This window comes from Ornithorhynchus anatinus, chromosome 9, assembly GCF_004115215.2.
Source record: "Ornithorhynchus anatinus isolate Pmale09 chromosome 9, mOrnAna1.pri.v4, whole genome shotgun sequence".
NCBI lineage: Eukaryota > Metazoa > Chordata > Mammalia > Monotremata > Ornithorhynchidae > Ornithorhynchus > Ornithorhynchus anatinus.
The window spans coordinates 19480174-19507337 of NC_041736.1; the positions used below are offsets into that span (position 1 = coordinate 19480174).

A 27164-nucleotide genomic window follows, 5' to 3' on the forward strand; every position below is an offset into this window, starting at 1 on the left:
AGCGAGAAATTCTTTCATTCTGCCTGGAAATGTGGTTTTCCTGTCGCTGTGGGGAAAGGTGTCGACGTGTCTTTCTTTCCTGAATTACCGTGATGGGCTGCTACCGGGAGCCAGGGGGAACTCTCCCCTTCTCCCAGCCCGCTCCCCTCCACCCTCATCTCCCCGGCTCTGTGGCCTCTCTGGGCCTCTGCCGGTCCCTCCTGGAAAAGGCAAGGGAAGCGCACCGTCTCCCTCCTCCGGCCCCCTCCTCCGACCTCCCCAACCCCTCCCGGGGCCCAGAAGAAAGATTTAAGTAGGAACCGGGGAGCGGTTCCGACGGCTCCGTGGGGCCTTTCCATGGCCAGTCCCGACCGGGCACGAAAGCCCTCGGAGGCCGCCCTGCTTGGATGCTGGAAATTCCCCCCAGTTCTCTATAAAGAGAGAGAGAGAGAGAGAGAGAGAGACCAGCTCCAACCCTCCCCGCCCGGGAAGCCTCTTTGCATGTTTTGCATCGGACACAATCGTTTGATTCTTCGGGTCCTCTAGACAAAGACAGTATTCCGAAGAAAATCGACTCCCGGCTCCAAGCCGGGATCCTCCCAGTGTTGGACCGACTGGCTGAACCCAAATCCTCCCTCGTTCCTCCGGAAGCTGCAGTTGCGGGTTGGTGGTTGCAGTTCGGGGAACGTGAAACTGGTTTTCGAGCCCTGCAAGACACAGGGCATTAAACTAGAGGTTAAAACGTCAAGAAAAAGGCAAGAACATCCAAAGCTGGGGGTGTTTGAAGGCGCTCGCGAGCGCGACCACGCGCGAGTTTATGTGACTCTGTGTGTGTGTATTTGGGCATGGGCACATAGGCAGAGACACACTCAAACATGCTTTGTGTCTATCACATTAGACGCTAACTCTTTCCCCACGGTGTCTCAGTGGCTCCGTTCAATTTCAGCGTCCTTTGAGTTGGAGGCAAAGCCTCTGTCTGAGCCCGAGGTTGGCCGCAGCTTCTCCGAAATAAGGGCGATGCCTCCGTTGGGAGGCGCCGAGATATTCCACTGGAAATTGGACTGCGGCTCGGGAGAGTGGGAATGGGTGGCCCCATAGGGAAAATGCATTTCGCCGCTGACATGGGGTGTCGGCCGACCGAGGGAGAAGGTCAGCAGCCTCCCAGGGCGGTTCCAGACCAAAATTTGGTTTGAACGGAAATCTCTGCGGGCCTAGGGATGAGGCGATACTAAAGTCTGAGTGCCAAGGCCGGCAGGAGGTAAACTGGCCAAGCCTCGGATTCTTAATAATTTGCGCTCCCACTTCTCGCACCCGGGTCTTGAAACTTCCCTGAAAAATTTAAAAGCTGATTATTGTTTGTTTGGTTTCTTGGCGATTGGGAGTGAATGGAAGAAGATAGAGTAACGGGTAGAAGTAACCCATAATCGCGCCATAGTTGAGGAATGACTGGCGTGAGAGGGGAATCGAGCTGGGGAGAGGGCGATAGATTTCTGTCTGAGCTATCGGGTTTCCTCATCGAAGCGGAGCGAACAAAGGCGGCAGAGGACAATAATGCATTGATTCAGAGAACCTGGGAAATGGATTTATTCGAACTGAACTGGAGTTCGGAGGAAAACAAATGCCCTTTCTCCTAAAACGGCTTTAAAAAAATAAAATAAACACTCTTCCTTAGAAACTTCTGAAAAAAAAGAAAAAAACACTTATTCCTGAGGCTCCATTCCTCAGGCGATGAATGAAGCAGCCGAAAAGCAAACCCACTTGCTCTTGTTTTCGATTTATCTTTTCCGTTCGTTCTTTCCCTGACTTCTCAGTCGAATCCCCGGCGAATGCACAGTGCGTGAGCGTGGAAGATGTTTTGTATACAAACATACACATATCCTATGAAATTGGACATTGCAGTGTTAGGACTAATCGGGCAAAACCTTGCTTCTTCCTCAGTCCCTCTCTAGTAAGTTTGATGGCTCGTGGTCTACCAGAATTTAGTAGACTGACTCAATTCTCTAGGAAAAAAAATCATTTGGAGAGGCAGCTCGCAGGCAGAACTGGTCTCTAAATTATCTCGTGACTGTCAAACGGGAAAATGTCACATAAACGGGGTCACCGGCCCGAATCCGTTTGAGATTCTCCCAACCCCAAATCTAGGGGGACACTCCTCTTTGGGTCCCTGCCTACAGTTTCTCGCCATGGGACCCCCGGCTCCCACCCCTCCTTGAGGGAGTCGCAGAGGGAAAAATTACAGCCAGTGGGTTGCGGGGGAGGCAAGATCTTTTTTCTTTTTCTTTTTTTTAATTTTCTTTCGACTGGAAATCCTCAGAACCCAGGATGGTTTTTCTCCGCACTCCTTCTCGGTGAGCAGTCCAGGAGGCGCTGAGATGGTTTTAAATGGCCTGGGGTGGGGGTTTTTTGTCGTTCTCTAAAAGGGCATAAATAATTAAAGTTTGGCAGGGAGGAAAAGCTTTCTTGCAGAACTGTAGTGGCAATAAATGAAATGACTCAGAATCTCTTCCCCAGTCAGTTTTACGAGAGCTGCCAGACAGTGTCTGTTCACGTTCTCCAGATACTAGAGGCGCCATAACAAAGTTAAGGTCAAGGTAGCGTTTTATCTTGGGTGGCACGAATGTGCGGCATCTTGTCCGGCCGCCGGGGCCGAAGATCGCCATCGGGCCACCGAGGGGCCCCCTCTGCTCCCTACCCTGCCGCTGGGGGGGCCGAGATGGTGGCGGATGAAGAGGGGACGGGCCCAGGTTCTTGGCGGTAACGTCTTCCCGGTTCGCGGCGGATGAGGCTGAACGGGATGGAGCGGGATGGAGCGGGAAAGCGAAGCTCTCGGAATGCGGGAATGGGGTGGGAGGGAGGAAGGGGGGCGCGAAGCCACGGCCTCGGAGCCTTCTCCTAGCGGGATCTGAGCTGGGGAGAACGACGATGACCCTGCTCCCATTCCTTTGCGAGTCGCCTCGACGATGGCGCGCCCTTCCCTCCCCCATCTCTCCCTCCCACCCACCCACCCCCACCCCCGGCACACCTCCGCCCCCGCTACAACGCGGGTTCTGCCCAAGCCCGGCGTCGCCATGTCGTTGAACTTGAATGGCTCGAACTCTCCCGGTCTCCTGGCGGGGTCGTCCGATCCGGAGCCAGGGACCTCAGGCGAGCAAGGGAGAGAGGGAGGGAGAGAGAGAAAAAATTCCCCCCCTACCTCGCCCCTGGCCCGCTAGGAGCCCCTGGACCTCAATCTGGCGCACTGCGGAGGGGCCGAGGAGCCATTTTAAGAGCGTGGGCCGGGGGGCGCCGCAGGCAACTCAAAGGAGGAAGGGGCTGAGCTGAGCCGGGCCGGGGGCTGGGGAGGGGGTAGGGTCTGGATGGGACGGGGAGAGGGCCGGGGGTGGGGTCGGGTCTGGGCTGAGGCTGGGGGTGGGTCCTGGACTGGCTGGGCTGGGGATGGGGGTGGGCTGGATGGGGGTTGGGCTGCCGGCTGGCATTGGAGTTGCCGCAGGGTCTGCGGGAGCGGAGAGGAGTTGTTGGGGAGGGGGCGGCAGGGATCGGAAAGGACCCCGCCTCTCTGGGTGTCTGGGTGGCAGAAAGAGGTACGGGGAGCTCGGGGTGGGACGGATCTTTGGGGTGAGGGAGGCACCCTAGGTTGGGGGGAGGCCGCCACCCTCCAACGCCTCTGTCCCCGGCCTGTAGACGCAGGGAGTGTAAGGCGTGGTGGGGGGGGGGAGTTGCCGGAGGCGAGGAGGGGGGCCGGAGGGGACATCGGCTAGCCAAGAGATATTAGCTTGGACCACCCGTTCCGTCCCTGGCTGTAGGCAGTGGTCCCGGCGAGGCTGCAGCGCCGGCTCGCTGTCGGCCAGCCGGTCCCGGCACGGAGTGGCCCTCGAGGGCGAAGGCCCGCTGCCTTCGGCCAGTCCTGGTGGGTGGGAGCTGCCGGCGGTTTGGTTTGGGGTTTGATCGGGGGGTCTGCCCGAGAGAAGCGCCGTACTCCCCGAAACGGAGGGAGCGTTATGCCGCCCTGGAAGGGTGTGTGTGTGTGTGTGTGTTTGTGTATGTGGGGAGGGGTGGATGGAGCGGAATTGGAGGCTCCAAGATGGGAGGTCCGAGGAGCCTGTTTCCTCGTCGCCCCAGGCCTCGGGGCTCCGGCCCGTATGGGGAGCTGCATGCCCAGGGCTTCGGGTCCAGGCCCAGGGCTCCGGGTCCAGGCCCTGGGGTCACCATGCCCAGGCCCGCCCTGGAGGTGGTGGTGGTGGGGAACGGCGGGAGTTGAAAAAGGGACGGATTGGGGTTGAAAGAACCACCCCCCCTCTCGGCTGGGGCTGCTGAAGCCCTCTGGATCTGCGGCCTCTAAGGGAGCGGGAAACACCGACTCGAGGTCACCGTGGGGCTGTGCGGACGGTCGGCCGATGGTCTGTCCGTCTGTCTGTCTTCCTGCTCTGACTGCTCTGTTTGGGGAGGAAACCCGAGGGCCTTTCCTTCCTGAAAAGCGGCCCCGGCTGAGTCCCAGACTATCTCCAGTCCTCCAGAAAGGCGGTCTCGGCGCATCTTCTCTTTCCTCAGCCCGTTCTCGTTCCAGCGCCCGTGGGTAGCCACCTCACCTCGCTGCTGTGGATATGTGTGCCTAGGTGCTTGTGGATGTGTGTGTTTGTGTGTGTCCTCGTATACCTACATATGAAAGGCTGGTCTGTCAGTGCATGTTTCTGTGTCCTTGGGCGTGTCTATGTGTTGGTATGTCTGCGCGTGTTTCTGTGCTCACGTATACATCTCTTTTTTCCCCTAGTGCGTTCTTTAGCTGTTTGTCCGTGGGTGTTTCTGTGTTTGTGCATACCTGGGTCTGTGTGTGTGAGTGTGTGTGTGTGTCTGTGTCTGTGGGTACACTCTTAGGTGTGCGTCGGTGTTTCCCAGTGCGACGCCCTTGTGTATCTACGGAGTGTTTCTGTATGTCTGTCTGTGGACGTTTGTGTCTGTGTGCCACCTTAGGGATTGCCAGTGCGTGTCTCTGTGTCTCTGTGTGTTCCCGTGTGCCCGCCTGTGTATCTGTTCGTGTGTGCCTATGCCTGTGTGCCTGAGTGTACCTGTGTGTATTTGACTGCGCTCGTGTCCGTGGGCTTTTTTTTTTTTGGCGTGTCTATGCGTCTTTCCTTCTGGGTGATCGGATGACTGGGTGTAGGCATCGCGATATAGACACATCGGTGTGGAGTGCCAGTCTCTTTGCCCGTGTGGGTCTGTGTAAGGGAAGGGAGGGTGGGGGTGGGTGCTGGGGCAGGAGAGGGTTTGAGCCCCACGCGGGACCGTTGAAGGGGGAGCTCTGCTCGTCCTTCTTTCTTTTGGAGCCGGCTTGGCGTGGCAGGAATGGGGACTTGTTACTCGGAAGCAAATTCGCGGAGCCGAGTTGATATGTAAATCAGGACTCTCTTCTCCTAGGGGAGCTGCCGGGTAGGAACGCCCCTTGAACAAGAAGCGCCAGGCTCGGAGTGCGACTGAAAGCGTGGGGGTGCGGGGGGGGAGGGGGGAGCCGCCGTGTGCGAGTGTGTGTGAGTGTGTGCGCTCGCGTTTGTGTCTGTGTCTGTGCGTGTCCGTGTCCAGGACGGAGGGACGGGCGGTCGGGAGGAGGGGGCGCGCACCTAGGAGGATTTGGGAGCCTCACACCTTGACACCTCGTTCTTGCGCTTCCCCCTGACTTGGCGCGTTCAATCCCGGTACTTAAGGCCGGCGCGGGAGCCGGGCCGCCGGTGGTGGTGGCGGCGGGGTCTCCTCCTGCTCCTGCTCCTGCTCCTGCTCCTGCTCCTGCTCCTGCTCCTGCTCCTGCTCCTGCTCCTGCTCCTCCTCTTCCTCCTCCTCCTCCCGCTCCTCCTCGCCGGGCGTCCGGGGCTCAGGTGCCGGCGGGGCCTCCACCTCGGCGGCCGCAGGACCGGCCGGCCCGCCCCCCACGCGGCTCCGGGGGCGTCTCGGCGCTCGGCTGATATAGATATAAGGACATTTCTCCATGGCGTCACGTGACATAATTACCACCAGAATCAATCAAGATGAATTGCACGTCAGCGCCCGGTGGGGATTTTTTCTTAGTTGATCCTGTCCAAAGCCTCTCGTGCGATAGATGGATCTTGTCGAAGGCGCGGGGATCTGCCGGTCGCCCGCCGCCGCCCCGACGAAGACATGACCGAGTTTGACGACTGCGGCCCCGGCGCTGCCAACATGTACCTGCCGGGCTGCGCCTACTACGTGGCCCCGTCGGACTTCCCCAGCAAGCCGTCGTTCCTGTCGCAGGCGTCGTCCTGCCAGATGGCTTTCCCCTACTCGTCCAACCTGCCCCACGTCCAGCCCGTGCGCGAGGTGGCCTTCCGCGACTACGGCCTGGACCGCGGCAAGTGGCCCTACCGCGGGGGCTACGCGCCCTACTACGCGGCCGACGAGGTCATGCCCCGGGACCTGCTGCCGCCGGCCGGACGCAGGCCCGAGGTGCTGTTCAAGGCGTCGGAGCCCGGGCTCGGCCCCTCGGCCGCCGCCGCCGCCGCCGCCGCCGCCGCCGCCTCCAACTTCTACAGCGCCGTGGGGCGCAACGGGATCCTGCCCCAGGGCTTCGACCAGTTCTACGAGGCGGCGCCGGGCACCCCCTTCCAGCAGCAGCAGCAGCAGCAGCAGCAGCAGCAGCTGCAGCAGCAGCAGCAGCAGCAGCAGCTGCAGCAGCAGCCTCCGCAGCAGCCTCCGCAGCAGCCTCCGCAGCAGCCTCCGCAGCCTCCGCAGCAGCCGCCGCCGGTGGAGCCCGACGGGGCCGCCGCCGACAGCGACCTCAAGCCCCTGCCCGGCGGCGACCCCTGCGGCAAGGCCACCTCCAGCCCCGACCCCAAGGGGGCGGCGGAGCGCGGCGGGGCCCCCTCCGGGGAGGCGGGGGCGGAGAAGGGCGGCGGCGCAGGTACCGGGGTGCCCCGGGTGGGGGCGCCCGGGGGGCGGGGAGGGGGCCGGGGCCGCCCCCACCCCGCCTCCGCAGACCGCGTTTTATGTGCCATTTTATAAGCACCCGAAGGCCTTTATACATCCTCTAAGATTGCCCTGCCCCGCTGTAAAGCCCGTTTATGATAGGAAACCAGTCTAGGTGGGCTCGGGGTCGGGGGCGGGGGGAGGGGGTCCCCGGAGGAGGGGACGCTTGGGGGGGCTGCGGGACTTCTGGGGAGAAAGGGCCGGGGAAGAGGAGCTCGGCCCCCGTGTCCGTCCACGCTCCGGGAATGGGATGCAGGAAAGTTTTCCCAGCGCTGGACTCGAGCCAAATGTCGGCAGAGCGCGCCCTCTCGCCCCCACGCGGGCCTCCGGACGGGCGCGTGGGTGGAGGCGGCCCCCTGTCCACCGCTCGGGGGGACGGGAGCCTCGGCTCGCCCTTCCCCTCTTTCCCCCTCCATCCATCATTCCCCCAGGGACACTGGCCCGGTCCTTCAGGAAGAATGGGGATGCTGTGTCACTCGCCTTGGGAAGGGGGAGGGGTGGCGGGGGGCCAAGGTTAGCCCGGGTGCCTTTCCCGTTTAGAGGCCGACTTGGGCCGGGGACGGGGGGCCGGACCTGCGGGGCGGGAGGGGGGTCTGGGGGCGGGTGGGGGGGGGGGTCGCTGGGTGACCCCCCGTCTCCATCCCATTTCGGGTCTCTTTGCCTTTCAGTCGCCCCCCAGCGATCCCGGAAAAAGAGGTGCCCCTATACCAAATACCAGATCCGAGAACTGGAACGGGAATTTTTCTTCAACGTGTACATAAACAAAGAGAAAAGACTGCAACTGTCCCGCATGCTGAGCCTCAGTGACCGCCAAGTCAAAATCTGGTTCCAGAACCGCAGGATGAAAGAAAAGAAACTGAACAGAGATCGACTCCAATATTTCACTGGAAACCCCTTGTTTTGAAAAAGCAAGAAGCCGTCTCCCTCTCCTCCCCCCCCCTCCGCCCCCTTGCCCCCACCCCCACCCCCACCCTCAGCCTGCCCTCCGAAGGCAGAAAGTCACTGGGTTTACATGGCGCATCTCCTCTGCGGAACTGCACGTTTCATTTCCATCTTCAACACGGAACTTCTAGAGAACCAGGCCTGCAGAAGGCGCCGGCTTCTTGGCGGAGCGGATACCTAATAAGGGGAAACTGGTAAATCCAAACGTCCATTTACAATTTTACCGCCAAAGTGTTTTTTTTTCTAAGTCTCCCTCCTTCTCCCCTCCCCCCGATCTTCGTGGTGATGCTGATGAACCTGTATAGTGCATGTGGCCGTGTGTTAAGGCAATGGTGTTTTGTTCTGAGCTTAAGAGTTAACTGTTTCCTTTCCCTAAATGAATGCAATTTATTTAAACTCTGGGAAATGTACCCTCGGTCTCTCTCCAAGTTTCCACTGTCATAATACCGCATGGGCCACTGTCTTTTTATGTGAATAAATGGTTTCTAGTAAAATGAAGGGTCATCCTCAATGCACCGTATGAATTTTCCTCGGTGGAGAGTTTTAGCGCCCAGTCAGGACCTCAGAGTCAGAAGAGGAAAGGAAAAAAAAGAAAAGAAAGAAAAGAGAAAGGGAAAGGAAAGAAAAGAAAAGAAAAGAGAAGAGAAAGAAACGAAAGGGAAAGGAAAAGAGAAAAGGAAAGGGAAAGGAAGAAATTGGGAAGGGGGGAGAAAACGGAAGAAATAGAAAGAGGAAATAAATAGGGGAACTATCCAAAAGCGAGCACGTTGTTTTCACCGGATTTGAAATCAGGGCCAGTGGTATCCTGGCTGCCTTTTTTATGTAACTTTCACAGTTAATCCCCACGGGGTGGAAGCCAGGCGGGAGCTGGCTCTCTGCCTTCTATCAGAACTGATGGGACAGGCTGAACAGAGGCGACTAAAACAGCTAATTCAGGTCTCCAGTTCTAGCAACTTCGAATTTGGGAAATCAAAGCTCCAACAGGACAAAACCAAACAAAACAAAAACAAAAACCCAAAAACCTAACCTCTCCAAACCCCACCCCAGGACCATTTCTTAGGGACAGCCTTTCCTTGGGAGCCGTATTGAGATAAGGGGTGGAGGGTGGATTTCTCAGTGAAAAGAGGCAGAAAGAAAGAAAAAAAATCCCCCCCCCCCAAAAAAGTTGGAGGGAAATTAAGTGGCCCGTTTGAAGAGACGTTGAACTTATCGCTTGCTTCCTTGTTCGGGGGAGGCAGGCGAGTGTAATTCTTGCTCTGAGGCAAGTGTTAAAGAACTACTCCTTGCCTTTATTTCTTAAAGTTGAAGAATGTGGTTGAGGTCTTCGCTGCACTTTATGTTGCGTGACCTGCCTAAGCTGTTTACAAAACCTTGAACTGTCTAGACAACACCATAAAAGCCAAAGTTCTAAACAGCTTAATTGGGTTATATTATCCACCTTCTGGTGGGCGCAGAAGAGATTTCCGCAATGTGCAATAAAGGGAAGGAGTGAGAAAAGATTCTCTCTCTCTCCCTCCCTCTCCCCCCCCCTTTTAAAGACTAAAGTAGTTCTTATGATTCTTGCTTCTAGTAAGCTCAAAGTAGGAAAATTAGTCCATAAAAAGTACAAAATAAAAACCTGAAACGATTGCGATAGTGGTAGGCACCTCTAAAAAATAAAAATTTCCAAGTCTCTTGCAAGAAACAAAAACATAAGTGTATGCCTTTGAACTTCCAAAATGTCAAGGTCATCACCTTTAACCTTTCTGAATAATTAGGCGCCTTAAAGTTCTTCTGTTATTTTCAACCACCACCCACTAACACACACGCACGCACACGCACCATCGCCCCCCCACACCCACATACGACCGCACGAAGAATTATATATGAAGAATTATCATAAATCTAAGCAAATTCTCAATTTCAAGATCAATACCTCCAATTTCCTGCTAAACATTTCCTTAAACTTGTGAGCAATTAATTTTGTTAAAGTGTTTTCAATCACGCTGCCTCAGGACGATGCTTTTAGGAAAGGAATAAGAAACACTAGTTTTCTCGTCTTTGCTCTCTATTCCTTTTCCCTTAAGAGTACGAACCGTGCTCTTAAAAGGAAACCTTTAGGGGAGGACATTTTCATTCTGTTTTAAACTAATCTGTAGCCCTGTCTAATCAATTATTAAATCTTCAGAAATATTCATCTTCGCGCTCTATGTATACTTTCTAAAACCTCCCAGCCCTTATGGAAATAAGCCCGTGAGCCCCATATCGAATGATTAGCTTTCTAACGCCCTGGGGGACGTTACTGCCTAGATGGCGAGGCCTGTTTATTCCCAAAGCTTGAAAATAGTCCATTATTTCTGTCCTTATTTGTCTATTTATTTATTTATTCAACTATCCCTGCTCCTCCCCGGCTTCCCCTCTGAAGGGAACATCCAGAGAGAATGTTTCTCTGGTGTTATGTAAGGAAGAGCCACACGAGGGCGCGCTCACGTTCCAGAAAGCGCACGTTGGTGTGAGTGCTGCAATCATTACCTTTTCCTACTCGTAATCAGGATTCGAATGGGCACCTTCATCACAAAAGCGATAGGCACCCGAGAATCTCTTTTCTCTAGTCGTCAGGAGATGTACAGGCTTTCTTACTGAAGGGGGGAAAAAAGAAACAGAACAGCCAGGTTTCGGAAAGGCATACCTGGGTCCTTCCACGCTCAAGAAATAAACGGTTTAAAATCGAATTCCTGGGCCACCCCTTGTTCTAGCAGAATGGAGATTTTCTAAATCAAAAATCGTATTTTTAAAAAACCCGGAAAAAATTCTCATTCTATTCGTTCACTCGATGTAATTTGTTGTTCCCTTCTGTTCCAATTTTACGAGCCAAATGTCTAGGAGATGTCAGATAGATGTACTTTTCTCTTCTCCTGGTCCTAGATAGGATATGAACCTTTTGTTCGGAACAGCTCAACGAGCCGAGGGCTGGGCTCAAGGGAGCAGATAGTGTCTTCGTAACGAAAGAGGCTCCCGAGAGGAGCGGAGAGTTTGGTTCCCGATGAAACAAGATAATCGGGGAAAAGGCAGTGGGGATGCGGGAGATTTTCAACCCCTAAAAGGCCCGGGCCAGGTTGGGCTGGCGGGCGGCTCTGTCCAAGGCAGAGACTGTTCTTCTGCCAGGAGCCGGGCAGGCTGGAGGCTGTGGCCAGCCGGCGGACTGTTGTCCAAAAAAAAAAAAACCAACAAAAAAGGCTCCCGCCCAACCGAAGCCATGGGCCCGGTCCAGGAAACGAGATTCGGTTGAACTCGGATCCTCAACACCTCCGCCACCCTGCACCCCCGCGGCCGAATTCCCGGACCTGGGGAACGTCCACCCCCTGACCTCCCCCCGGGGACCCGGCGGGGGGTGGCTTGAGTCCAGGCCCGAAGGCGGGAGCGTTTTCTCCGTTCAAGGGCTGGGGTTGGCGTTGGCCGTGGAGGGCGACGTTTCCTCCTCGAAGTTCACTGTTAGCGCGGCCGGAATCCCGGCGGCCTCCCGAGCCCTCCCAGGGGGTCATTCCGACTCGCTCGGACCGGTGGTAGTAACAGCCTGGGCAACCCTGACCACCGGGGCTCCCTGGGCCGCTTCTCCCGGGCCCTCGGCCCTTGCAACCCGGGGCGGGACAGAGTGCGGGAGGCCGAGCCGAGGCCCCAGAGACCCGGGAGAGGCGCTTGGTCGGACCGTGCGGGCCTTCGCGGTTGTGTGTCCGTCGTTGTCGTTTCTGGTCAGGGTTGGAGGGGAGAGGGAGGGAGGCGGCACTGGACAGGTGAAAAATCCCTCCCGTGATCGTGCCTTTCCCAGCCCCTTCTCTCCAACCCTGGGGGAGTCGGTGCGGGAGGCCACCGTGCGGCTCCGGGCGCGGGACTGGGCGAGAAGAAGGCAGGGGTTTTGCGGGAGGAGCCCGCAAGTCCATCCGGACGAGTGACCGGTCGCGCCGGGCCTTGGGGGCTTCTGCGGCCCGGAGCCGTCGCCGCAGTTGAGGCAGGGAAAGAGGAGTGCGGGCTCGGAGTGCGGGGGGCTCTCCGCAAGACCGCCGGTGGGGACACCCCGGGGCCGGGCCGCCTTCCCGGTTCAGCCCAAGGGGTGGGAAGGCGCGGGACCTGAAGAAGCTCCGGGATGGAGAGAGCAGGGAGAAAGAGGGACAGCTGTCCCGATGGAACACAACGGGCACCAGCCCTTGGAGAGGCAAGGCCACTGGTCTTTGGACAAGGGTAGTTGGTGGTTTCAGACACGGACACGGTGGAGCGTTTGGAAAAGGTGTTGCCCTTCGCTTCTGGGAGGGAAGCACACCGCGGCTGCTGACTCTCTGCAAAGATCTCTCTCTCTGCTGCGGTCTTCGCTGGGTACTTCTGCCTCTGAGCTCCCCTAAATCAGGTCCTTCGCCCCTCTTCTCTGCCCAAACCTCTACCCCTAATCCAGCTTCCTGCCCCTGTTTCCCCGTGCAAGCAGAGCCCGAGCAGAGAGCGTTTCAATCCCAGGAGCTCCCCCAAACCAGCTCTGGGTGAATCTGGGAGCAACCCCCGCCCCGCCTCCCTCCCGGAGCCCCATTTTTACCCCCCTCCCCATTTTTCTGGACTCGAGAAAGATCAGAGACAGTCTGGTCTTTGATTACAGGGCGGATTTTCCTGAAAAGCCGTTCCTTTATCTGTTCTGGAAGGGTGCTGTGGCTTAGAGAGGAGCCTGGCTCTGAATGTAGGGTGCACATCTCATTTATGGGGCAATATTGATTTATTATTAATGTTAATGACTTCTCCCGATCTAAATATGATCTACGGCTACTGATACATTAAATACTCGAAAGCAGAAAAACTGCTGCCTCCAAACAATAGCATATTTTCATTTTCCTTCCTATTCCAAGCTTTATTTCTCAGTGTTCGTTTTTCTTCCTGTCCGTCTCCCAAAGAATGGATTTTTGTTCTTTCTTGTTTTAGGTTTTTGGGGTTTTTTTTAAAATCTAGACTGTTAGCCGTTTGTTCTTGCTATCTGAAAGAAGGGCGAAAGAGAGGAGAGAGAGAGACAGACGCTGAGATAGTTCTCTTAGGCTATATGAGAAATTCACATTTTTGGTTCTTCCCTGCCTAGTGAATAAATAAAAGAAATGTCCTCAGTCAAAAAAAATCGAAAGAACCGGTTATTATTTCAACTTAAGTCCTGCGAACACGGCCAGCATCCCTAGTCATGTGGATGGAGTTTGCTTGTAATATTTCTGGTTACATTATTTTCTTCAAGTGTAAATAAAGATTACGAATGACCGTTTGATGGGCATAAAATCTTCGATTAGATGGAACAGCCGAGGGTTAGCCCGAATCTAGGAAAAATAGGATTTTGTTTCTTTAAACTCTGTGGGTTGTCTGGCCGTTCTGGAGAAGCGGGGAAGCAGCTAGGAAGTACAACAACAGTCTTCAGTAAGGGACAACGTGAACTCTAGGACAGCGTTCCTGAGCTGACCATCTTAGCATTGGCTCTGATCATGATCTCAACTGGACGAGTCGCTTTAAGCAGACATGAAAGGGGCGAGAACCGTCAGCAGCTAGGCTAGTCGGGAGGAGAGTTGATTTCTTTTTTTTTTCCTTAAAAACAACGGCTCCTAGAAAGGTAATGTGTAAACTCTCCGCCAACTCAGGGGCCTTAGCCTGTAGCTGTAAAGACGCTCGAGTTCTTAACCTGACAATGATGTTGTATTTGAACAGCTGCGATAAGGTTTTAAAACGTCTGTCTCATGGCCACAGCGGAGTTTTTAAATAGGGTTATTGTTGCCGACAATGCTCAGAGAAAATCGCAGTCAAAAATGATGTAAAATTCCAACTTCCACCGGGGTCGAGGAGACGGGATCTTCTAGGTTCGGTTTGTTTTTAAATACGGTTCACGGTCAGTGTTTCGGGCCGCCCCGGGGGGAGAGAGAGAGAGAGAAAGAGAAAGGGAGAAAGAGAGAGACAGAGATAGAGAAACGGGGCGGCCAAAAGGCAGATCTCTCTCGGGCGGGCGTTGGAAAGCCAAGGTTGGGAAGAGCTAGCTCCCGGAGCTTCCCCGAGCCAAAGCCGGGAGAGAAAGTTTCAAGGCCAGTTTTTTTCTCGTAAAAGCCGGGGAGTTTCGAGGCTTTTTCCTGGGCAAGCCCGCCCCGGCCGAGACCTCCCCTTCGCCTGGGGGTCTGGCCAGCCCGAGGAGCGCACAGAGGCCGGGTTTGGCATTGGCAAAGACTTTTAGGAATCTCCGAGAACTATAAAACTCAACTTGTGACCAAAGTAGAGCTTTTAATATCTGACGATTTGTGTTAAAACAAAAATTGACCCTCTTGGTTAGCAGTGAGGGGAAAAATCAATAGTATAATTTTCAATAATTCATACCGCGAACGCCATTATGCTAAATCTTAACTATTAATCTCATCCTTTACAAAGTCTCGATTGATTTGTTAATAAAATATCTCCCCGTGTGTGGCAACAGAGGGTATAACTCTTTAAAAACCTTCAGAAGCAAGAAAATTACCAAGTAGCCCAAGAATGTAGATGAGAATTTTATTGATCGCCCTGATTCTGCTTAATATGGATTAATAAATTCCACAACCTTTTGTACCTCGCACTTGTCAGAAACCAATGCTTTTACAAAATCCATAAAAGGAAAACATATTTTTTTTGCATAATAACCAAATGACACTTTGGCCATTTCCCTCGTTTTTCAGCTCAGCCCAACCGGTAGCTTCAAACTTTCCAGCCCTGTGGTGGGCTTTTTCGTCCTTTTCTCTTGCCTTCTCTCTCATCCCCTTCTCCCCTCCCTCTCTTGTGCACGTACGTGCACGCAGATAAAGAGAGGTCTATATATTTATGGATCTATATATCTATACATTCAGAGGTATAGATAGGAATATGCATGCATGTGTGTGTGTGTGTATGTGTGTGTGTGTGTGTGCATGGCTAGAGAGAGATGCTCTTCGGGTGGGGGCAGCCCCAACTCCAATCTCCTGCAGGAGCCTGAGGGGCTGTTTTTCTGGCAGCATATTATTGTTAGCCCATAATAGTGCCCCAGATGGGGCCGCCCAGCGGCGTCCCACCCCCTTGGCGGTCAAGAGAACGGCCGATTTGGACAGGGGAGAAATGTAGAACCCCAACCGGCTCTGAGCGCCCAGAGCCGATTCTGGGCGGGGGGCTCGGGGGAGGCTTCTAGATGGGGAGCGGTCCTCCTCTTGCTGTGCACCAGGAGAGCTGCCCCCCTCCTCCTCCCCCTCCCCGTTATTCTCTAGGCCGTCGGTTATGCCGATGGGGATTTGGGGAGCCCCGGGACCGGTCCTGCCGGCCGAATTCGGACTCACCTCCAGAAGCTTCCTAAATCAATCCTCATCTGCACACGCACACATACACCCCCCGCATTCCCCCCCCCCCCGCGCCCCCTCTCTGCTTCTCCCCGCCCCCCCTTCCCCTCCCGGACTCCTGGGTCCTTTCCGACCCCTCGTCCTCTGCCCCGGCCAGTCCTTGCCCCTCGTCGGGCCCGAGCTCAGGGCACCACGGGCCGCCTGGGAACCGGCTGGGGCGGAGGGGACTTGGGCCGGCGCTGTCCCGGGGCTGTCCCGGGGCTGTCCCGGTTGGCCTGGCTGGCCCCGCACTATCCCCGGCGCGTTGTAGATGTCGCTGTTGTCCGCGGTTGCGCGACCGGCCGGCCGGGCCCGGGGACCACGTGACCCGCGAGGAGGCAGCGGCTCAAGGCCATTTTCAAATCTCATTGGCTTGGTTGTCATGTGGTCGAGCAGAGGCATCCACAATTACACAGGGAATGTTTTCCTAGAGATGTCAGCCTACAAAGGACACAATCTCTCTTCTTCAAATTCCTCCCCAAAATGTCGTTTCCCAACAGCTCTCCTGCTGCTAATACTTTTTTAGTAGATTCCTTGATCAGTGCCTGTAGGAGTGACAGTTTTTATTCTAGCAGCGCCAGCATGTATATGCCAACACCTAACACAGACATGGGGACTTATGGAATGCAAACCTGTGGACTGCTACCGTCTCTGGCTAAAAGAGAAGTTAATCACCAAAATATGGGTATGAATGTACATCCTTATATACCTCAAGTAGACAGTTGGACAGATGCGAACAGGTCCTGCCGAATAGAGCAACCTGTTACACAGCAAGTACCCACTTGCTCCTTCACCACCAACATTAAGGAAGAAACCAATTGCTGCATGTATTCCGATAAGCGAACCAAACTCGTTCCTTCCGACGTCCCTTCCTACCAGAGGTTGGTCTCTGAATCATGCCCCATTGAAAATCCCGAGGTTCCCGTCCCCGGATATTTCAGACTGAGCCAGACCTACGCAGCTGGGAGAACCCCAGAGTGCAATAACAGTCCTGAAACGAGTTCAACTGTAATGTTACAGTTAAACCCTCGCGGCACTGCCAAACCGCAGCTGTCTGCTGCCCAACTTCAGCTGGAAAAGAAAATGAATGAAAACGCGAACAACCAAGACACGGCTAAAGTCTCTCGAGGGGAAAGTCCAGAACCCAAGTCCACTTTGCAAGAGGAGAGGAGCTGCCTGGCCGAAGGATCCGTGTCCAGCCCAGAAGTGCAGGAGAAGGAGAGTAAAGGTCGGTATGATCAAAGTTGAAACCGTGGCGCGGTGTAACTCGAACACGCCGGCACCATAAAACACAGTAGAAAATACTAACAAGCGCCACAGCCATAACATTTAATGATAAGGAGGTACCGGGCTGCAGGTGCTGGCTTTCTGAGGCTTTGAGAAGGGGGGAAGAAAGAGGGAACGGGGTGGGGGTGGGGGGTGAGAGAGGATCGCCTCCCCCGGTGGCCAACAGTTTTGTATGTTTTGTTTTTGTTTTTTTTTACCCCCCTTATTTGCCCTTGTCTTGCTCGGTTTCCCCGCCGCACAGATTACTCGAGTCGGGGGAAAGGGGTTTGCCTTGATTTTTGCCTTGGACAGTCCAGATAGACAACAAAAGAGCTCAAGGAGTCCTGGGCTGTAAAAAAAAAATGCAGTTGAAATGGTACGATTTCCTAGTGGTATTTGAATTCTGTATTTTTACCGCCTCTAATTCTATGTTGATCACATTTAAAATCACCGTGCTCGTTTTTCTGCAAACCTGTAAACCTTTATATAAGCATAACATTGGACAGAGATGTCCAGGGGAGGCAGAAAGGCGCCTTGGGTTGGGAGGAAGGGGGAGTGGGAGAAAAGGGCTGCTGTTTGGGAAAACCTAGGCTTTGTTTTAAAAAGTGCAGGCGGATTTTTCCATTCTATTTCAAAGATGAAAACGCGAAAGCTTAAGTGATGGTTTCCAAGTAAAGTCCAGAGAGGGCTCGAATTTGAACCGGGAGTAGTGGGAGATAGCTAAACGGAGACATTTTACTATCTGAAAATGGTCTTTGCAAGCCCTAGCCCCTGGCATAGGCAAGTGGAGAATAAGGGGACTAAATTTGCCCGGGTTAAGTGCCTCTGTGAGAAAGGAAAGAATTCGAGAGGATAAACAATGTTCAGGCAAAGCTTGGTGGAAGGTGTTCATTTCTGCAGGGGAGACTGTACATCGGCGTCTATCAAGCTGGCGGTGGAAATCCACGCCCGCAAGAGCGAGAAAGGTGATGCAAACTAGAATTTGGAATTGACAGATTTTCCTACTAAATGGCTCAAAAGACTAAGGGCACAAGCGGCCCAGACCCTTTTACAAGGTTCCCGGGAATTCCCTGGCAGATTAAATCATGTTCGATTGGGAAATGCGAGGTGGAAACTTTGGTCTGAAATAAAATCCCTGGAGGAAAGGTAAAACCCAGGGTACCCTCGCTCCCTGTCTTTGGAGCCAGTTAGCCTGAATCTGGGCAGAGTGAAAAACCTCTTCCTGAATGCACAGTATCGTGTGAGTATTGTTTAATACTGATATTTCCCAGGGCTTCCAGGCAATACAGAAAAAGAAGGGTCATGGCCAAGGGTACACTTTAACAGACTGAGAAAAAAAAAAGTCATTTTCTTCATCTTCTTCTTCTTCTTTTGATTTTGCTAGAGGAAATCAAGTCCGATACTCCAACCAGCAATTGGTTAACTGCAAAGAGTGGCAGAAAGAAGAGGTGTCCTTATACTAAGCATCAAACACTGGAATTAGAAAAAGAATTCTTATTCAATATGTACCTCACTCGCGAGCGCCGCCTAGAGATCAGTAAGAGTGTAAACCTCACTGACAGGCAGGTCAAGATTTGGTTTCAAAACCGCAGAATGAAGCTTAAGAAGATGAGCAGGGAGAACCGAATCCGAGAACTGACCGCTAATCTGACCTTCTCTTAAACCGTAAAGCGGGGGAGGAAACAGTGAAAATATTCGGCACAACGTTACCGGGTGCTAAATGCAGGAGAGACTGAAAACAAACTAAAAAAACCTTCATTTTTCTTTTGATTTTCCTGATAGAATGTGACTTTGGGGTCATTCTTTTAGTGCTGCAAGTGAATCTGTATTCCTATGAGTATATATATACATATATATTATATATATATAAACTTAGCACGTGTAATTTATTTTTTTCTCATCGTAATGCAGGGTACCTATTATTGCGCATTATCATCTGGTCTTAACTTATTGGGACTGTCGAACATCCAAGCAATGTGATTTTTTTCATGTTTTTACTAACAAAAATGGTCTGAACGTGGGGCTCACATGGGCCGTGACATTTTGAATACATTCAATACTGAAAAATTAAAAAAAAAAACACAAAACCACCCAACCTTTGGAAAAAAGCACATTACAATGTAACTATCCTCGCCAATGAACTTAGAGATTGTCCTTCGTAAAATGGAATATTGACTACTTATCCGTTGTAGACATTTTCTTGTGGTGCATATGTGGTATCGTAGAAGTCCAAACAGCAATATGTCTTTTTTGTGCATGTTCTATTCGCATGTATAATGCAATAAACTCTGTAAACGATTTCGGTCCCTTTTGTTTTCTGAAATGGAAAGATCATCAGGGTGGATTTCGAGTCTGAAAGTCTGCTGGGGAGGAGGGAGGGGTAGAAGAGGGAGGCGGGAGGAAGAGAAGGCCCAGGCATGTAGTATGAATTTATCAACAGGGGTGTAGACAAATGATTAATTGGAGCTATGTTGTACAGTTGTTCACAGTTTGCAAAAAGGGACCCCCCTCTCCCCATAAAAAGCAGGACTGTAAAATACCGTGACCTAAAGCGGACCCTGGATCCAATCAACTCGTGTTTGGTGAGTGCACCGTGGCTTCCCCGCTCCCCAATACGGGCTCTCTTTCTTTGATATTCGTGTGTGCATACAAATGTCATTGGTTGTATTTTGGAGAAGTGTAGTGGGTGACCTCGTTTGCTTTCAGTTGTAAGAGCGCAGATTTCAAATTCATCGCGGGGCTCTCCGTAACCTCCAGAAGAAGGGAAAACATGATATCAAACAGTCGAGCAGTTTAATCTTATTTCTAAGATGTTTTTTAATGGAAAAAAGCCCAAAGATTCGTGTGATGCATTTTTTTTTAAAGAAAAGGCCTGCTCAAACTGAGTTGTTACAGATCCCATTTTGGTCTTGTTTACTCGAGAAAGGATTTTATGTCTTTAATTACCTTTTAGTGGCCTACATGAAAAAAAGAAAAAAAGAAGTTCGCAACGGTCTCAATCCTTCCCCCGCTTAATGAAAAGATATTGCTAGGAGCCACTTTACCTCCAGCGGAAGGAAACGCGTTAAAGGAAACTGAGAAGGGTTTGCAAATGAACATGACTTCACACTGAAGTCCAATGTTCGAACCCGCCAGCACCTTCAAGCAGGCTTTGAAAGAAAACCGTGGAAGCCTTTAGTCCGCGTTGAAAGAGGACTGAAATCAGAGAGGGCCCCGGTTTCCCAGCAGCCAGAGTTCCGGGGAGAAGGGCACACCTTCAACAACAACAACAACAACAAAAACCCCCACACCACACCACAATTACCGGTGCGGTGTAAAAGATGGCTAAGATCGCCGAGCGGCGGCACTGAACAATTCCTTGCTGATTTGCTTCCTGGTTATTACTTAAGGCAAATCCAGCAGAAGCTGGTAGGTAGGACTCGAAGGCGAGGTTCATTTATAGCCAGGTTTGAAATCGCCCTCACGGAAGCCAAGAATGCGCTCCCCCAGTTTCCCGATTAAAAGCATTTAAGGGGGTTGGGGCCAGGTGGGTGGGAGCTCTAAATGTTTTCATGAATTTACCAGCAGGAAAAAATGGAGCGGGCCGACTACAGGGCATCCCAGGGCAGCCAGGAGAGAAATCTAGGCAAGTAACCCTCTTGTGTGCCTAGAAAGGACGGATTCCGTGACTATAGTCTGTTGGCTGGGGAAAGCTCTGAGCTTGGGGCTGGGGGCGGTTGAAAGGAGGAAGGGGAAGAGGAAGGAAGAGCGGATTTCTGAACCAAATCAGAAAGGCCAAGGAGAACGCAGTAAAAAGCCACATTAATAGTCATTTCCCCTCTTTTTCCTGGGACCAGGCAGTCTGCAGATAGAGTTCACTCCGAGAGAAAACAAAAAGCGAATCGACAAAGAGACAGATAGGGAGGAGAGAGAGAGGTTTTGAAGGTTTGGCCCAGCGGCAGGTAATTTCCCTCAGATCCTAGCGGTCCTATGCCGCCTCTGAAGAAAAGGATCGCCCGGAAGACTGATCACAACCCCATTTCCCCAATATTCGTTGGAGAGGCCGCTGGGCAGGGGGGCATCCACCCCAGAGAAATTCCCCCAGGGGAGGCGCCCAGGTTGGCTCGTCCCTTCCAGGCCTCGGCCGAGGGAATAACAAGCCCCTTTTCCCCGTGGGCGAAGGACAGATTCGGCCCCGGGGGGCGGATTGTACTTTCGTCCTCTGGGCTGGGGGAGGAGGCGTCTAGCTCGTTCCTGGCCGGGCAAAGGCGTCCCTTCCCGCTGGGGACAGGAGGGGAGGAGGCCAAACCAGGCCGTGGGTCTCCCTCTGCTCCTCTGCACAATCCCCCACACCCCACGGCCTCTGGTCACCGGAGGGACCCGGGGGAAGCAAAGTGTCACCTATTGGGAGGTCGGTGTGCTGAGAGTCACACGACTTTCTGTGCCTGTGCGTGCGTGTGTGTGTGTGTGTGTGTGTGCGTGTGTGCAAGCTGTCGGAGCCGCTCCATCCGTCCGTTTTATTAGGGACACATTAATCTATAATCAAATACACCTCATAAAATTTTTATTGAAAGGCATAAAATCATTACAGAGGTCTTCCACCTGTTTTAAACAACACGACAAGCGATCCTTTTGGGGAGGGGGCGTCTGAGGGAGCTGGGGCCAGCATAGGAGACCCCTTCTTCCCGGGTGAAGTTGATTTCCAAGACAACACAAGCACATGGTCCGTCCGGAGCCCGGGGGAGGGGAGCCCTGCAACCCCGCAGCCCCGCAGCTCTGCAGCCCCCCGGCTCTCCTCTCCCCCCACCTCTGTAGCCTCTCCTCCAGGGGTGGGTGGAGGGCGGGGTGGAGGGGGGCTACCGGCACCCCTGAGTCCCTCGCCACGGGCCGAGTGAAGGCCGAGAGGTGAAGAAATAGTCCCCGTGGCGCGCCTCCTCCTTTTCCTCCTCCTCCTCCTGCTGGTCCTATCCCTCCTCCTCTTTCTCCCCCTTCTTCTTCTCTTCCTTCTCCTCCTCCTCTCCCTCTTCCTTCCTCCTCCTTCTCCCCCTTCTCCTTCTCTTCCTTCTCCTCCTCCTCTCCCTCTCCCTTCCTCCTTCTTCTCCCCCTTCTTTTTCTCTTCCTTCTCCTCCTCCTCTCCCTCTTCCTTCCTCTTCCTTCCTCCTCCTTCTCCCCCTTCTTCTTCTCTTCCTTCTCCTCCTCCTCTCCCTCTTCCTTCCTCCTCCTCCCTTTTCTCCTGCTCCTCCTCCTCCTTCCTCCCCTCCCCACCTCCTCCTCCTCCTCCTCGGGGCATCCGACCCGCGCCCTCCCACCCGCCCCGCAGCCCGGCTCCCCGCAGCCCCGCGCCCGCCGGGCGCGCTCCCTCTGGATTTTTAATTGCGCTCTTGATGATGATGATTTTTTTTTTGGATTTTTTTTTTTTTAATCACAGCAGCCCCCAGTTTAGCGGATTGATTTACTCCCGGTATTGGTAAATACGATCACGTGGGGCCCGCGACCAATGGCGGAGCCTTGGCCGCCTGCAAAAATCCTGGGCTGCCGCTGCGGGCGGGGAGCAGCCCGGGCCCGCAGTGTAACCTTTTATATGAGGGAGAGGGGAGCCTCAAAATGTCGTCCAGCGGCGCCCTGAGTAACTACTATGTGGACGCCCTGCTAGGCCCCGAGAGCGAGGAGGTGTACGCGGGCCGCTTGGTGGCGGCGGGGCCGCCCCGGCCGTCAGGTGCGGGCCCGGACGGGGGCGACTTCTCGTCCTGTAGCTTTGCCCCCAAGTCTGCCGTGTTTCCCGCCGGGTGGCCCGCCGTGCCCGCTCAGCCCCCGCCGGCCGTGCCCGGGCTCTATCATCCCTATGCGCACCAACCCCACCTGGCCGCCGCCGAGCCCGCCCGCTACGTGCGCTCCTGGATCGAGCCCTTCCCGAGCCTCCCGGGCGGCTCCGGCCCCGGCTCCTCCTCCACCGGGCGGCTCTACGGGATTAAGCCTGAAACAGGACCGGCGGCCTCCTCCTCCTCCTCCTCCTCCACCTCCTCCTCCACCTCCTCCTCCTCCTCCATCTCCTCCTCCTCCATCTCCTCCTCCTCCTCCACCACCACCTCCAAAAGGACTGAGTGCGCCTCGGCCCGGGAGTCCCAGGGGATCAGTGTGTCCGAGTACACGTGCAATTCCTTCCTGCAGGAGCCCGGGGAGAAGGCGGCGGCGGCCGGAGGAAAAGAGGCTCCCGGATGCAGCGACCATCCCGGGCGGAGCAGCCAGCTCAAGGAAGAACAGCAGCAGCAGCAACAGCAGCAACCGCAGCAGCAGCAGCAGCAGCAGCAGCAACCGCAGCAGCAGCAGCCGCCACAGCCGCAGCAGCCGCAGCAGCAACTTGACCCAAGTAAGTAAAAAAGAAAGAAAGAAATCGCCCCCTGATTTATTGCCCAAACCTGTAAGGCTCGAATGTGCAAAACTGATAGTTTTACTAACCTATAAAAACGTCTAGACGCCTACCCCTAGCGCAGGCAAGGCTAGCAGCATCCATAAAAAGAGTCCACATAACCACCTACCATCCCCACACAGTTTGTACAGTAAACAGACCGGGGCATTAAGGGGTTTTATGATAATTCCTCCAAAGTTGTGAAAACCGTCCATCCTCCGTTAAATTAATTTAACGACCTCTCTTCTCCCCTCCCCACCACCTCCACCCTCTCTTCCACCCTGCCTCCCCTCCCCTCTCTCCCCAACTCCCTCTTTGCAGATAATCCTGCAGCAAACTGGATCCACGCACGTTCCACCAGGAAAAAGCGCTGCCCCTATACAAAATACCAAACTCTGGAGCTGGAAAAGGAATTCCTCTTTAACATGTACCTCACCCGAGACCGGCGCTACGAAGTAGCTAGGATTTTAAACCTCACAGAGAGACAGGTCAAAATCTGGTTCCAGAACCGAAGAATGAAAATGAAAAAGATGAACAAGGAGAAAGGCAGCAAAGGCGACTAACGAGGTGCCCGGAAGGTGCCCCCGATGTGCTTTTTAAAAAAAAAAAAGCAAAAAGCTCTCTGGGTTTCCAGAAACTCTCCACCGATTCGGGCTTTTGGGGGTAGAAGTGAAATGTGGTCTCTGTAAGGTATTTTCGGAACTCTGTATTTGCTCGCTGATGTGTTTCTAAAGTGGCTCCCCTCTCCCCCGTCTCCCCCTTCCCAATGGGTTTGGTCCCCTGGAAATGATCTGTTGTGAGTGCACGCTAGCTTTGGGAAACTCTAATGTGTAATGTCTGACCTGTTTCTGAAAAGTGATGTAGTCTAGATACCCGCTTTCCACAGTGAAGGGGAAGTGTTTAATCATGGTGATGATAATAATGCAAGCATATTAAAAGTGCGGTTGCTTCCATCGACGGCAGCACTGGGTTGGCCACCAATTATTCAGAGAAACATTCGCCTCCTTCTTACGATTTTGGTTTCTGTATCTTGCTGGTTTGCCATAAATCCCAGCCAGGGGCCAGAGGAGCCTCCGGGGTTTGTGTCTTGTTTTGTTTCTCAGTGCACTTTTAAGAGGTCGTCTCATACTTGAAGCGGTTTGCCATGGGCCTAACCGGTTACCGGTCGCTGCACGCCGTCTTTGGGAGCGTGGGCTGCTGTGTACTGGCCATCTTATTTTTCTAGCTGAAGATCAGTTGTAAATGTTGCCGGTTATTACCAATAAAGGCTGACCTGATCAAATTAAATCACCGGGGAGGCTGTGACCAACGCGTGGCTTCTTCCTTTCTTTCATCCTCGCCCTCCACCCCCAAAATCGCCCCCCAGCCCCAAGCCCCAAGCAGACCACTCCTGCTTGACCGCGGTCACCTCTAGAACGGGTTCGAGTTTCTAGAGCCCTTGGGCTCTCAGTAGGGGAGGCCTTATGGTGGGAGTTTGGTTTCCCCTTATAACGGGGGCCCGGGACCAGTCCGGATCCCGCCTGTGGGGTGTCTGGGCCTGTCGGGATCTCCTCGACCGCAATCTGGGAACCGCGTTTATGAACGGACCACAAAGACGGGCTGGGGCGGGCGAGGTGTGGGCGACAGCGAAGTAAGGGGGTGAGTTTCAACCTTCGCACAAAGGTATCTAAACCCTCTAGCAAGGTGTAAGAGGCCGTCATCTACGACCTCCCACTCCCAAGTAAGGAAAATGTTCGGTAGAGCCGTTGAAATATTTACAGAAACGTTTGAGATGGCTCCTGGAGTGACACGTTGGCTTAGTTCATTGGCTTGCCTCCCTCTATTTTGCCCTTTTACCCACCACCTCCACCTCCACCTAGTCCTTCCCTATCCGCGGTCCTACACTTTTCCCCAGTTCTTCTTTGACCTCTCCCAGGATGCGAAGAGGTATATGTATATCTCCCTTGCCCTCTCCTCACCTCACTGTCTCCCCAGAACCCCCTCCACCAGCCCCGAGTGTGTGCTTGGCCCCCAGCTCCAGTGGCTTTATTCGGCTAGTTAAAATGAAGTTCATTGTAAAGAAGAAGGAGAAAAAAAAAACAACACAAGGTGGGGGGTAGTTGGGAGTGGAAGGCGTTTGTCTGGAATGCGGAGCGGCCCAGGCAGCGGAAATGGCCCTCTCGCCCCACCGTCTCAGCCCCCGGTTTCTCTCTTTCCAAGATTAAGGGGAGGAAAGGAGAGAGACGGAGAAGAGCTCTGGGGGTCTCCATGTTTTCACTTCTTGAAAAAGGGAGGAGAAGGGAGGAAAAATGGGAGGCCCATAGGGATAGCAAAAGGTGTTGCCTTGCATGTCCATTCATTGTCAACCCTATACCTATAATTCTTTTAAAACAGGAAGAGCCGAGGTATAATAAAGCCATTGAGATGACTAGACGTCTGGACCTAATGAGTTTACGACAGGCTGGGCCACTCTTCTTTGAAACCAACTTATTTTGATGTTTGTGTTTGTCAGAGAAAAACCAAAATCCAGACACAGCGAGGTCTTAAAATCCAGACAATAAATATAAATACGTCAGCGTTGGGCCAAGAAACCCGCCTGAGGGGAGTCGGGTTGAAGCAGCTAAAAGAAACCTGCAGAAAGGGCAAGATCGCTCCAGTGCGGGTTTGGTGTTTTGGGAGATTGAAACTAATATTGTAAATTTTAAAATGAGGCTCATCATACCCTGGCTACATATTTTTAAGAATGCAATCGCAACCGTTCCGCCGCCTCATTTCTTTCTAGTAGGACTCCCGCCCCAGCCAGGGTGTGATTAGAAGCGGAACTTTTCAATAGGGGTCAATATTCTGCCAACAGCGAGGTCTGTGGCAGGGCTGCGAGGACTCACAGCCTTTTCTGTGAGCCAGACCTTGACTTGAATACTTCTCAGTTAAAATATTAGCCAAGGAGACATGCATTTTGCTTTCAGAAAGTACAATTTATTCACGTCAACGGAAGAAAAACTTGACATTTTCCGACACAAGAGAAAACACCACAGTTCAGTCCAAACGGAACGATATTTCATTTCCTTGATGGTCCAGACCATTTTTAAAGACTCAGAAAGTCCATTGCCTTTCTGATCAATTCAGTCGTACCCCGAGGCAGCTACCGATCGGGGCGGATTCACGACCGATCGGTCGTAATGGCAAAGTTTCTTAACTTGGATCGGGTTGTCTAGAATCGTTAGTTAAAAAGGACCGAAAGCAGAAAAATCATTCCATTTACAAATATTCCTTATCTGTTGAGTACCCCGAGGTCGATATTCTAAAAGAAGAAAATAAAGTACGCTGAATTCAAGTTTAATTCTGTTGCCCTTTTGGGGAGGGGGTGGGGGGAGTCTGTTGCAGGTAGCACTTGAAGTTCCTGGGTCTTGGAAGAAAAATTATTCCCGTCATATTCCTGTGCTAAAAATAAACACTTTATTGTAATTGAATTAAAACCTATCGGGGACTAGAACGAATACGTCAAAGCTTCGGGGTAAACAACTCCTGAAATCTCACTCTAATAAATAACCCCACTTCATTTCGGATTCTCTGTTTGGTTAACTTTACTTATTGCTCATCAAAGGGACGATCGGCAGCTAATGTCATTAGACGAACAAACTTTAAACAAAGCGAACAGGGTTCAAATTAGGGAAGGAGAAATTGGAGTAAATTGAACGCGGCCTGATGAGTGAGGCGTTCGATTTCTCCACTAGAGAGCGCTGTTGCTCCATTTTCTGAACTCAGCGCTCGGGTTTCCGATTGAGGAGCATTTTTATTAAAAGTATTCACAAACCTATTTTTAAATTCTCAATCTTGATCTTTCTAACCAAAAATAAACGAAATAAGTTATTCTGCTTACCACCTTACTTGAGAGAAATAGAAGCTTCTACCATTTGCTTTTGAAGAAAAGTTGGAAAATCTGGTGGTTGGAACATCGCCATGGTAGATTAATATTAGGTCTAATGTAAATAAGGAAAAACATGTTAGCATTATAGACCTTTTTCATAGAACATGGTATTTTAAATTACCACGAAAATAGAGTAATATGAGACGCTAACTCTTTCTCTCGGTGAGTTGTCCTCGGAAATATTACTTTATAACGTATAATTGGGCCTGGTTATGGAGAAATTAATCCTACAGTTTTAGGGTCTTTCATTACTGGAAGCTGTAAAACGGCGAAAAGTACTTGAGCATCGTCTCTCAGTATTTGTTATGTTCTTTCGATTCTAGTTTAGCACGCTGCCTGGTATATTTTAGAAGATGGGATTTGTTTTACGATG

General features: G+C 52.9%; 3 protein-coding genes across 3 annotated transcripts; all 3 read left to right on the forward strand.

Annotated features, from left to right (window-relative positions):
- Nucleotides 1–5877: 5877 nt before the first annotated feature.
- Nucleotides 5878–7858, forward strand: HOXD11 (homeobox D11). The gene is made up of 3 exons (XM_029071685.1): nucleotides 5878–6585; nucleotides 6691–6880; nucleotides 7614–7858. The coding sequence occupies exons 1-3, from the start codon at nucleotides 6124–6126 to the stop codon at nucleotides 7847–7849; spliced, it is 888 nt and encodes a 295-aa protein (XP_028927518.1). The 5' UTR covers nucleotides 5878–6123; the 3' UTR covers nucleotides 7850–7858.
- Nucleotides 7859–15412: 7554 nt separating this feature from the next.
- HOXD10 (homeobox D10) lies at nucleotides 15413–18797 on the forward strand. Its single transcript, XM_029071679.2, has 2 exons — nucleotides 15413–16461; nucleotides 17884–18797. Exons 1-2 carry the CDS (start codon nucleotides 15717–15719, stop codon nucleotides 18159–18161), a joined length of 1023 nt encoding a protein of 340 aa, XP_028927512.1. The 5' UTR covers nucleotides 15413–15716; the 3' UTR covers nucleotides 18162–18797.
- A 2892-nt stretch (nucleotides 18798–21689) lies between these two features.
- Nucleotides 21690–24193, forward strand: HOXD9 (homeobox D9). The gene is made up of 2 exons (XM_029071612.2): nucleotides 21690–22845; nucleotides 23206–24193. The coding sequence occupies exons 1-2, from the start codon at nucleotides 22083–22085 to the stop codon at nucleotides 23445–23447; spliced, it is 1005 nt and encodes a 334-aa protein (XP_028927445.1). The 5' UTR covers nucleotides 21690–22082; the 3' UTR covers nucleotides 23448–24193.
- The last annotated feature ends 2971 nt before the right edge of the window (nucleotides 24194–27164 follow it).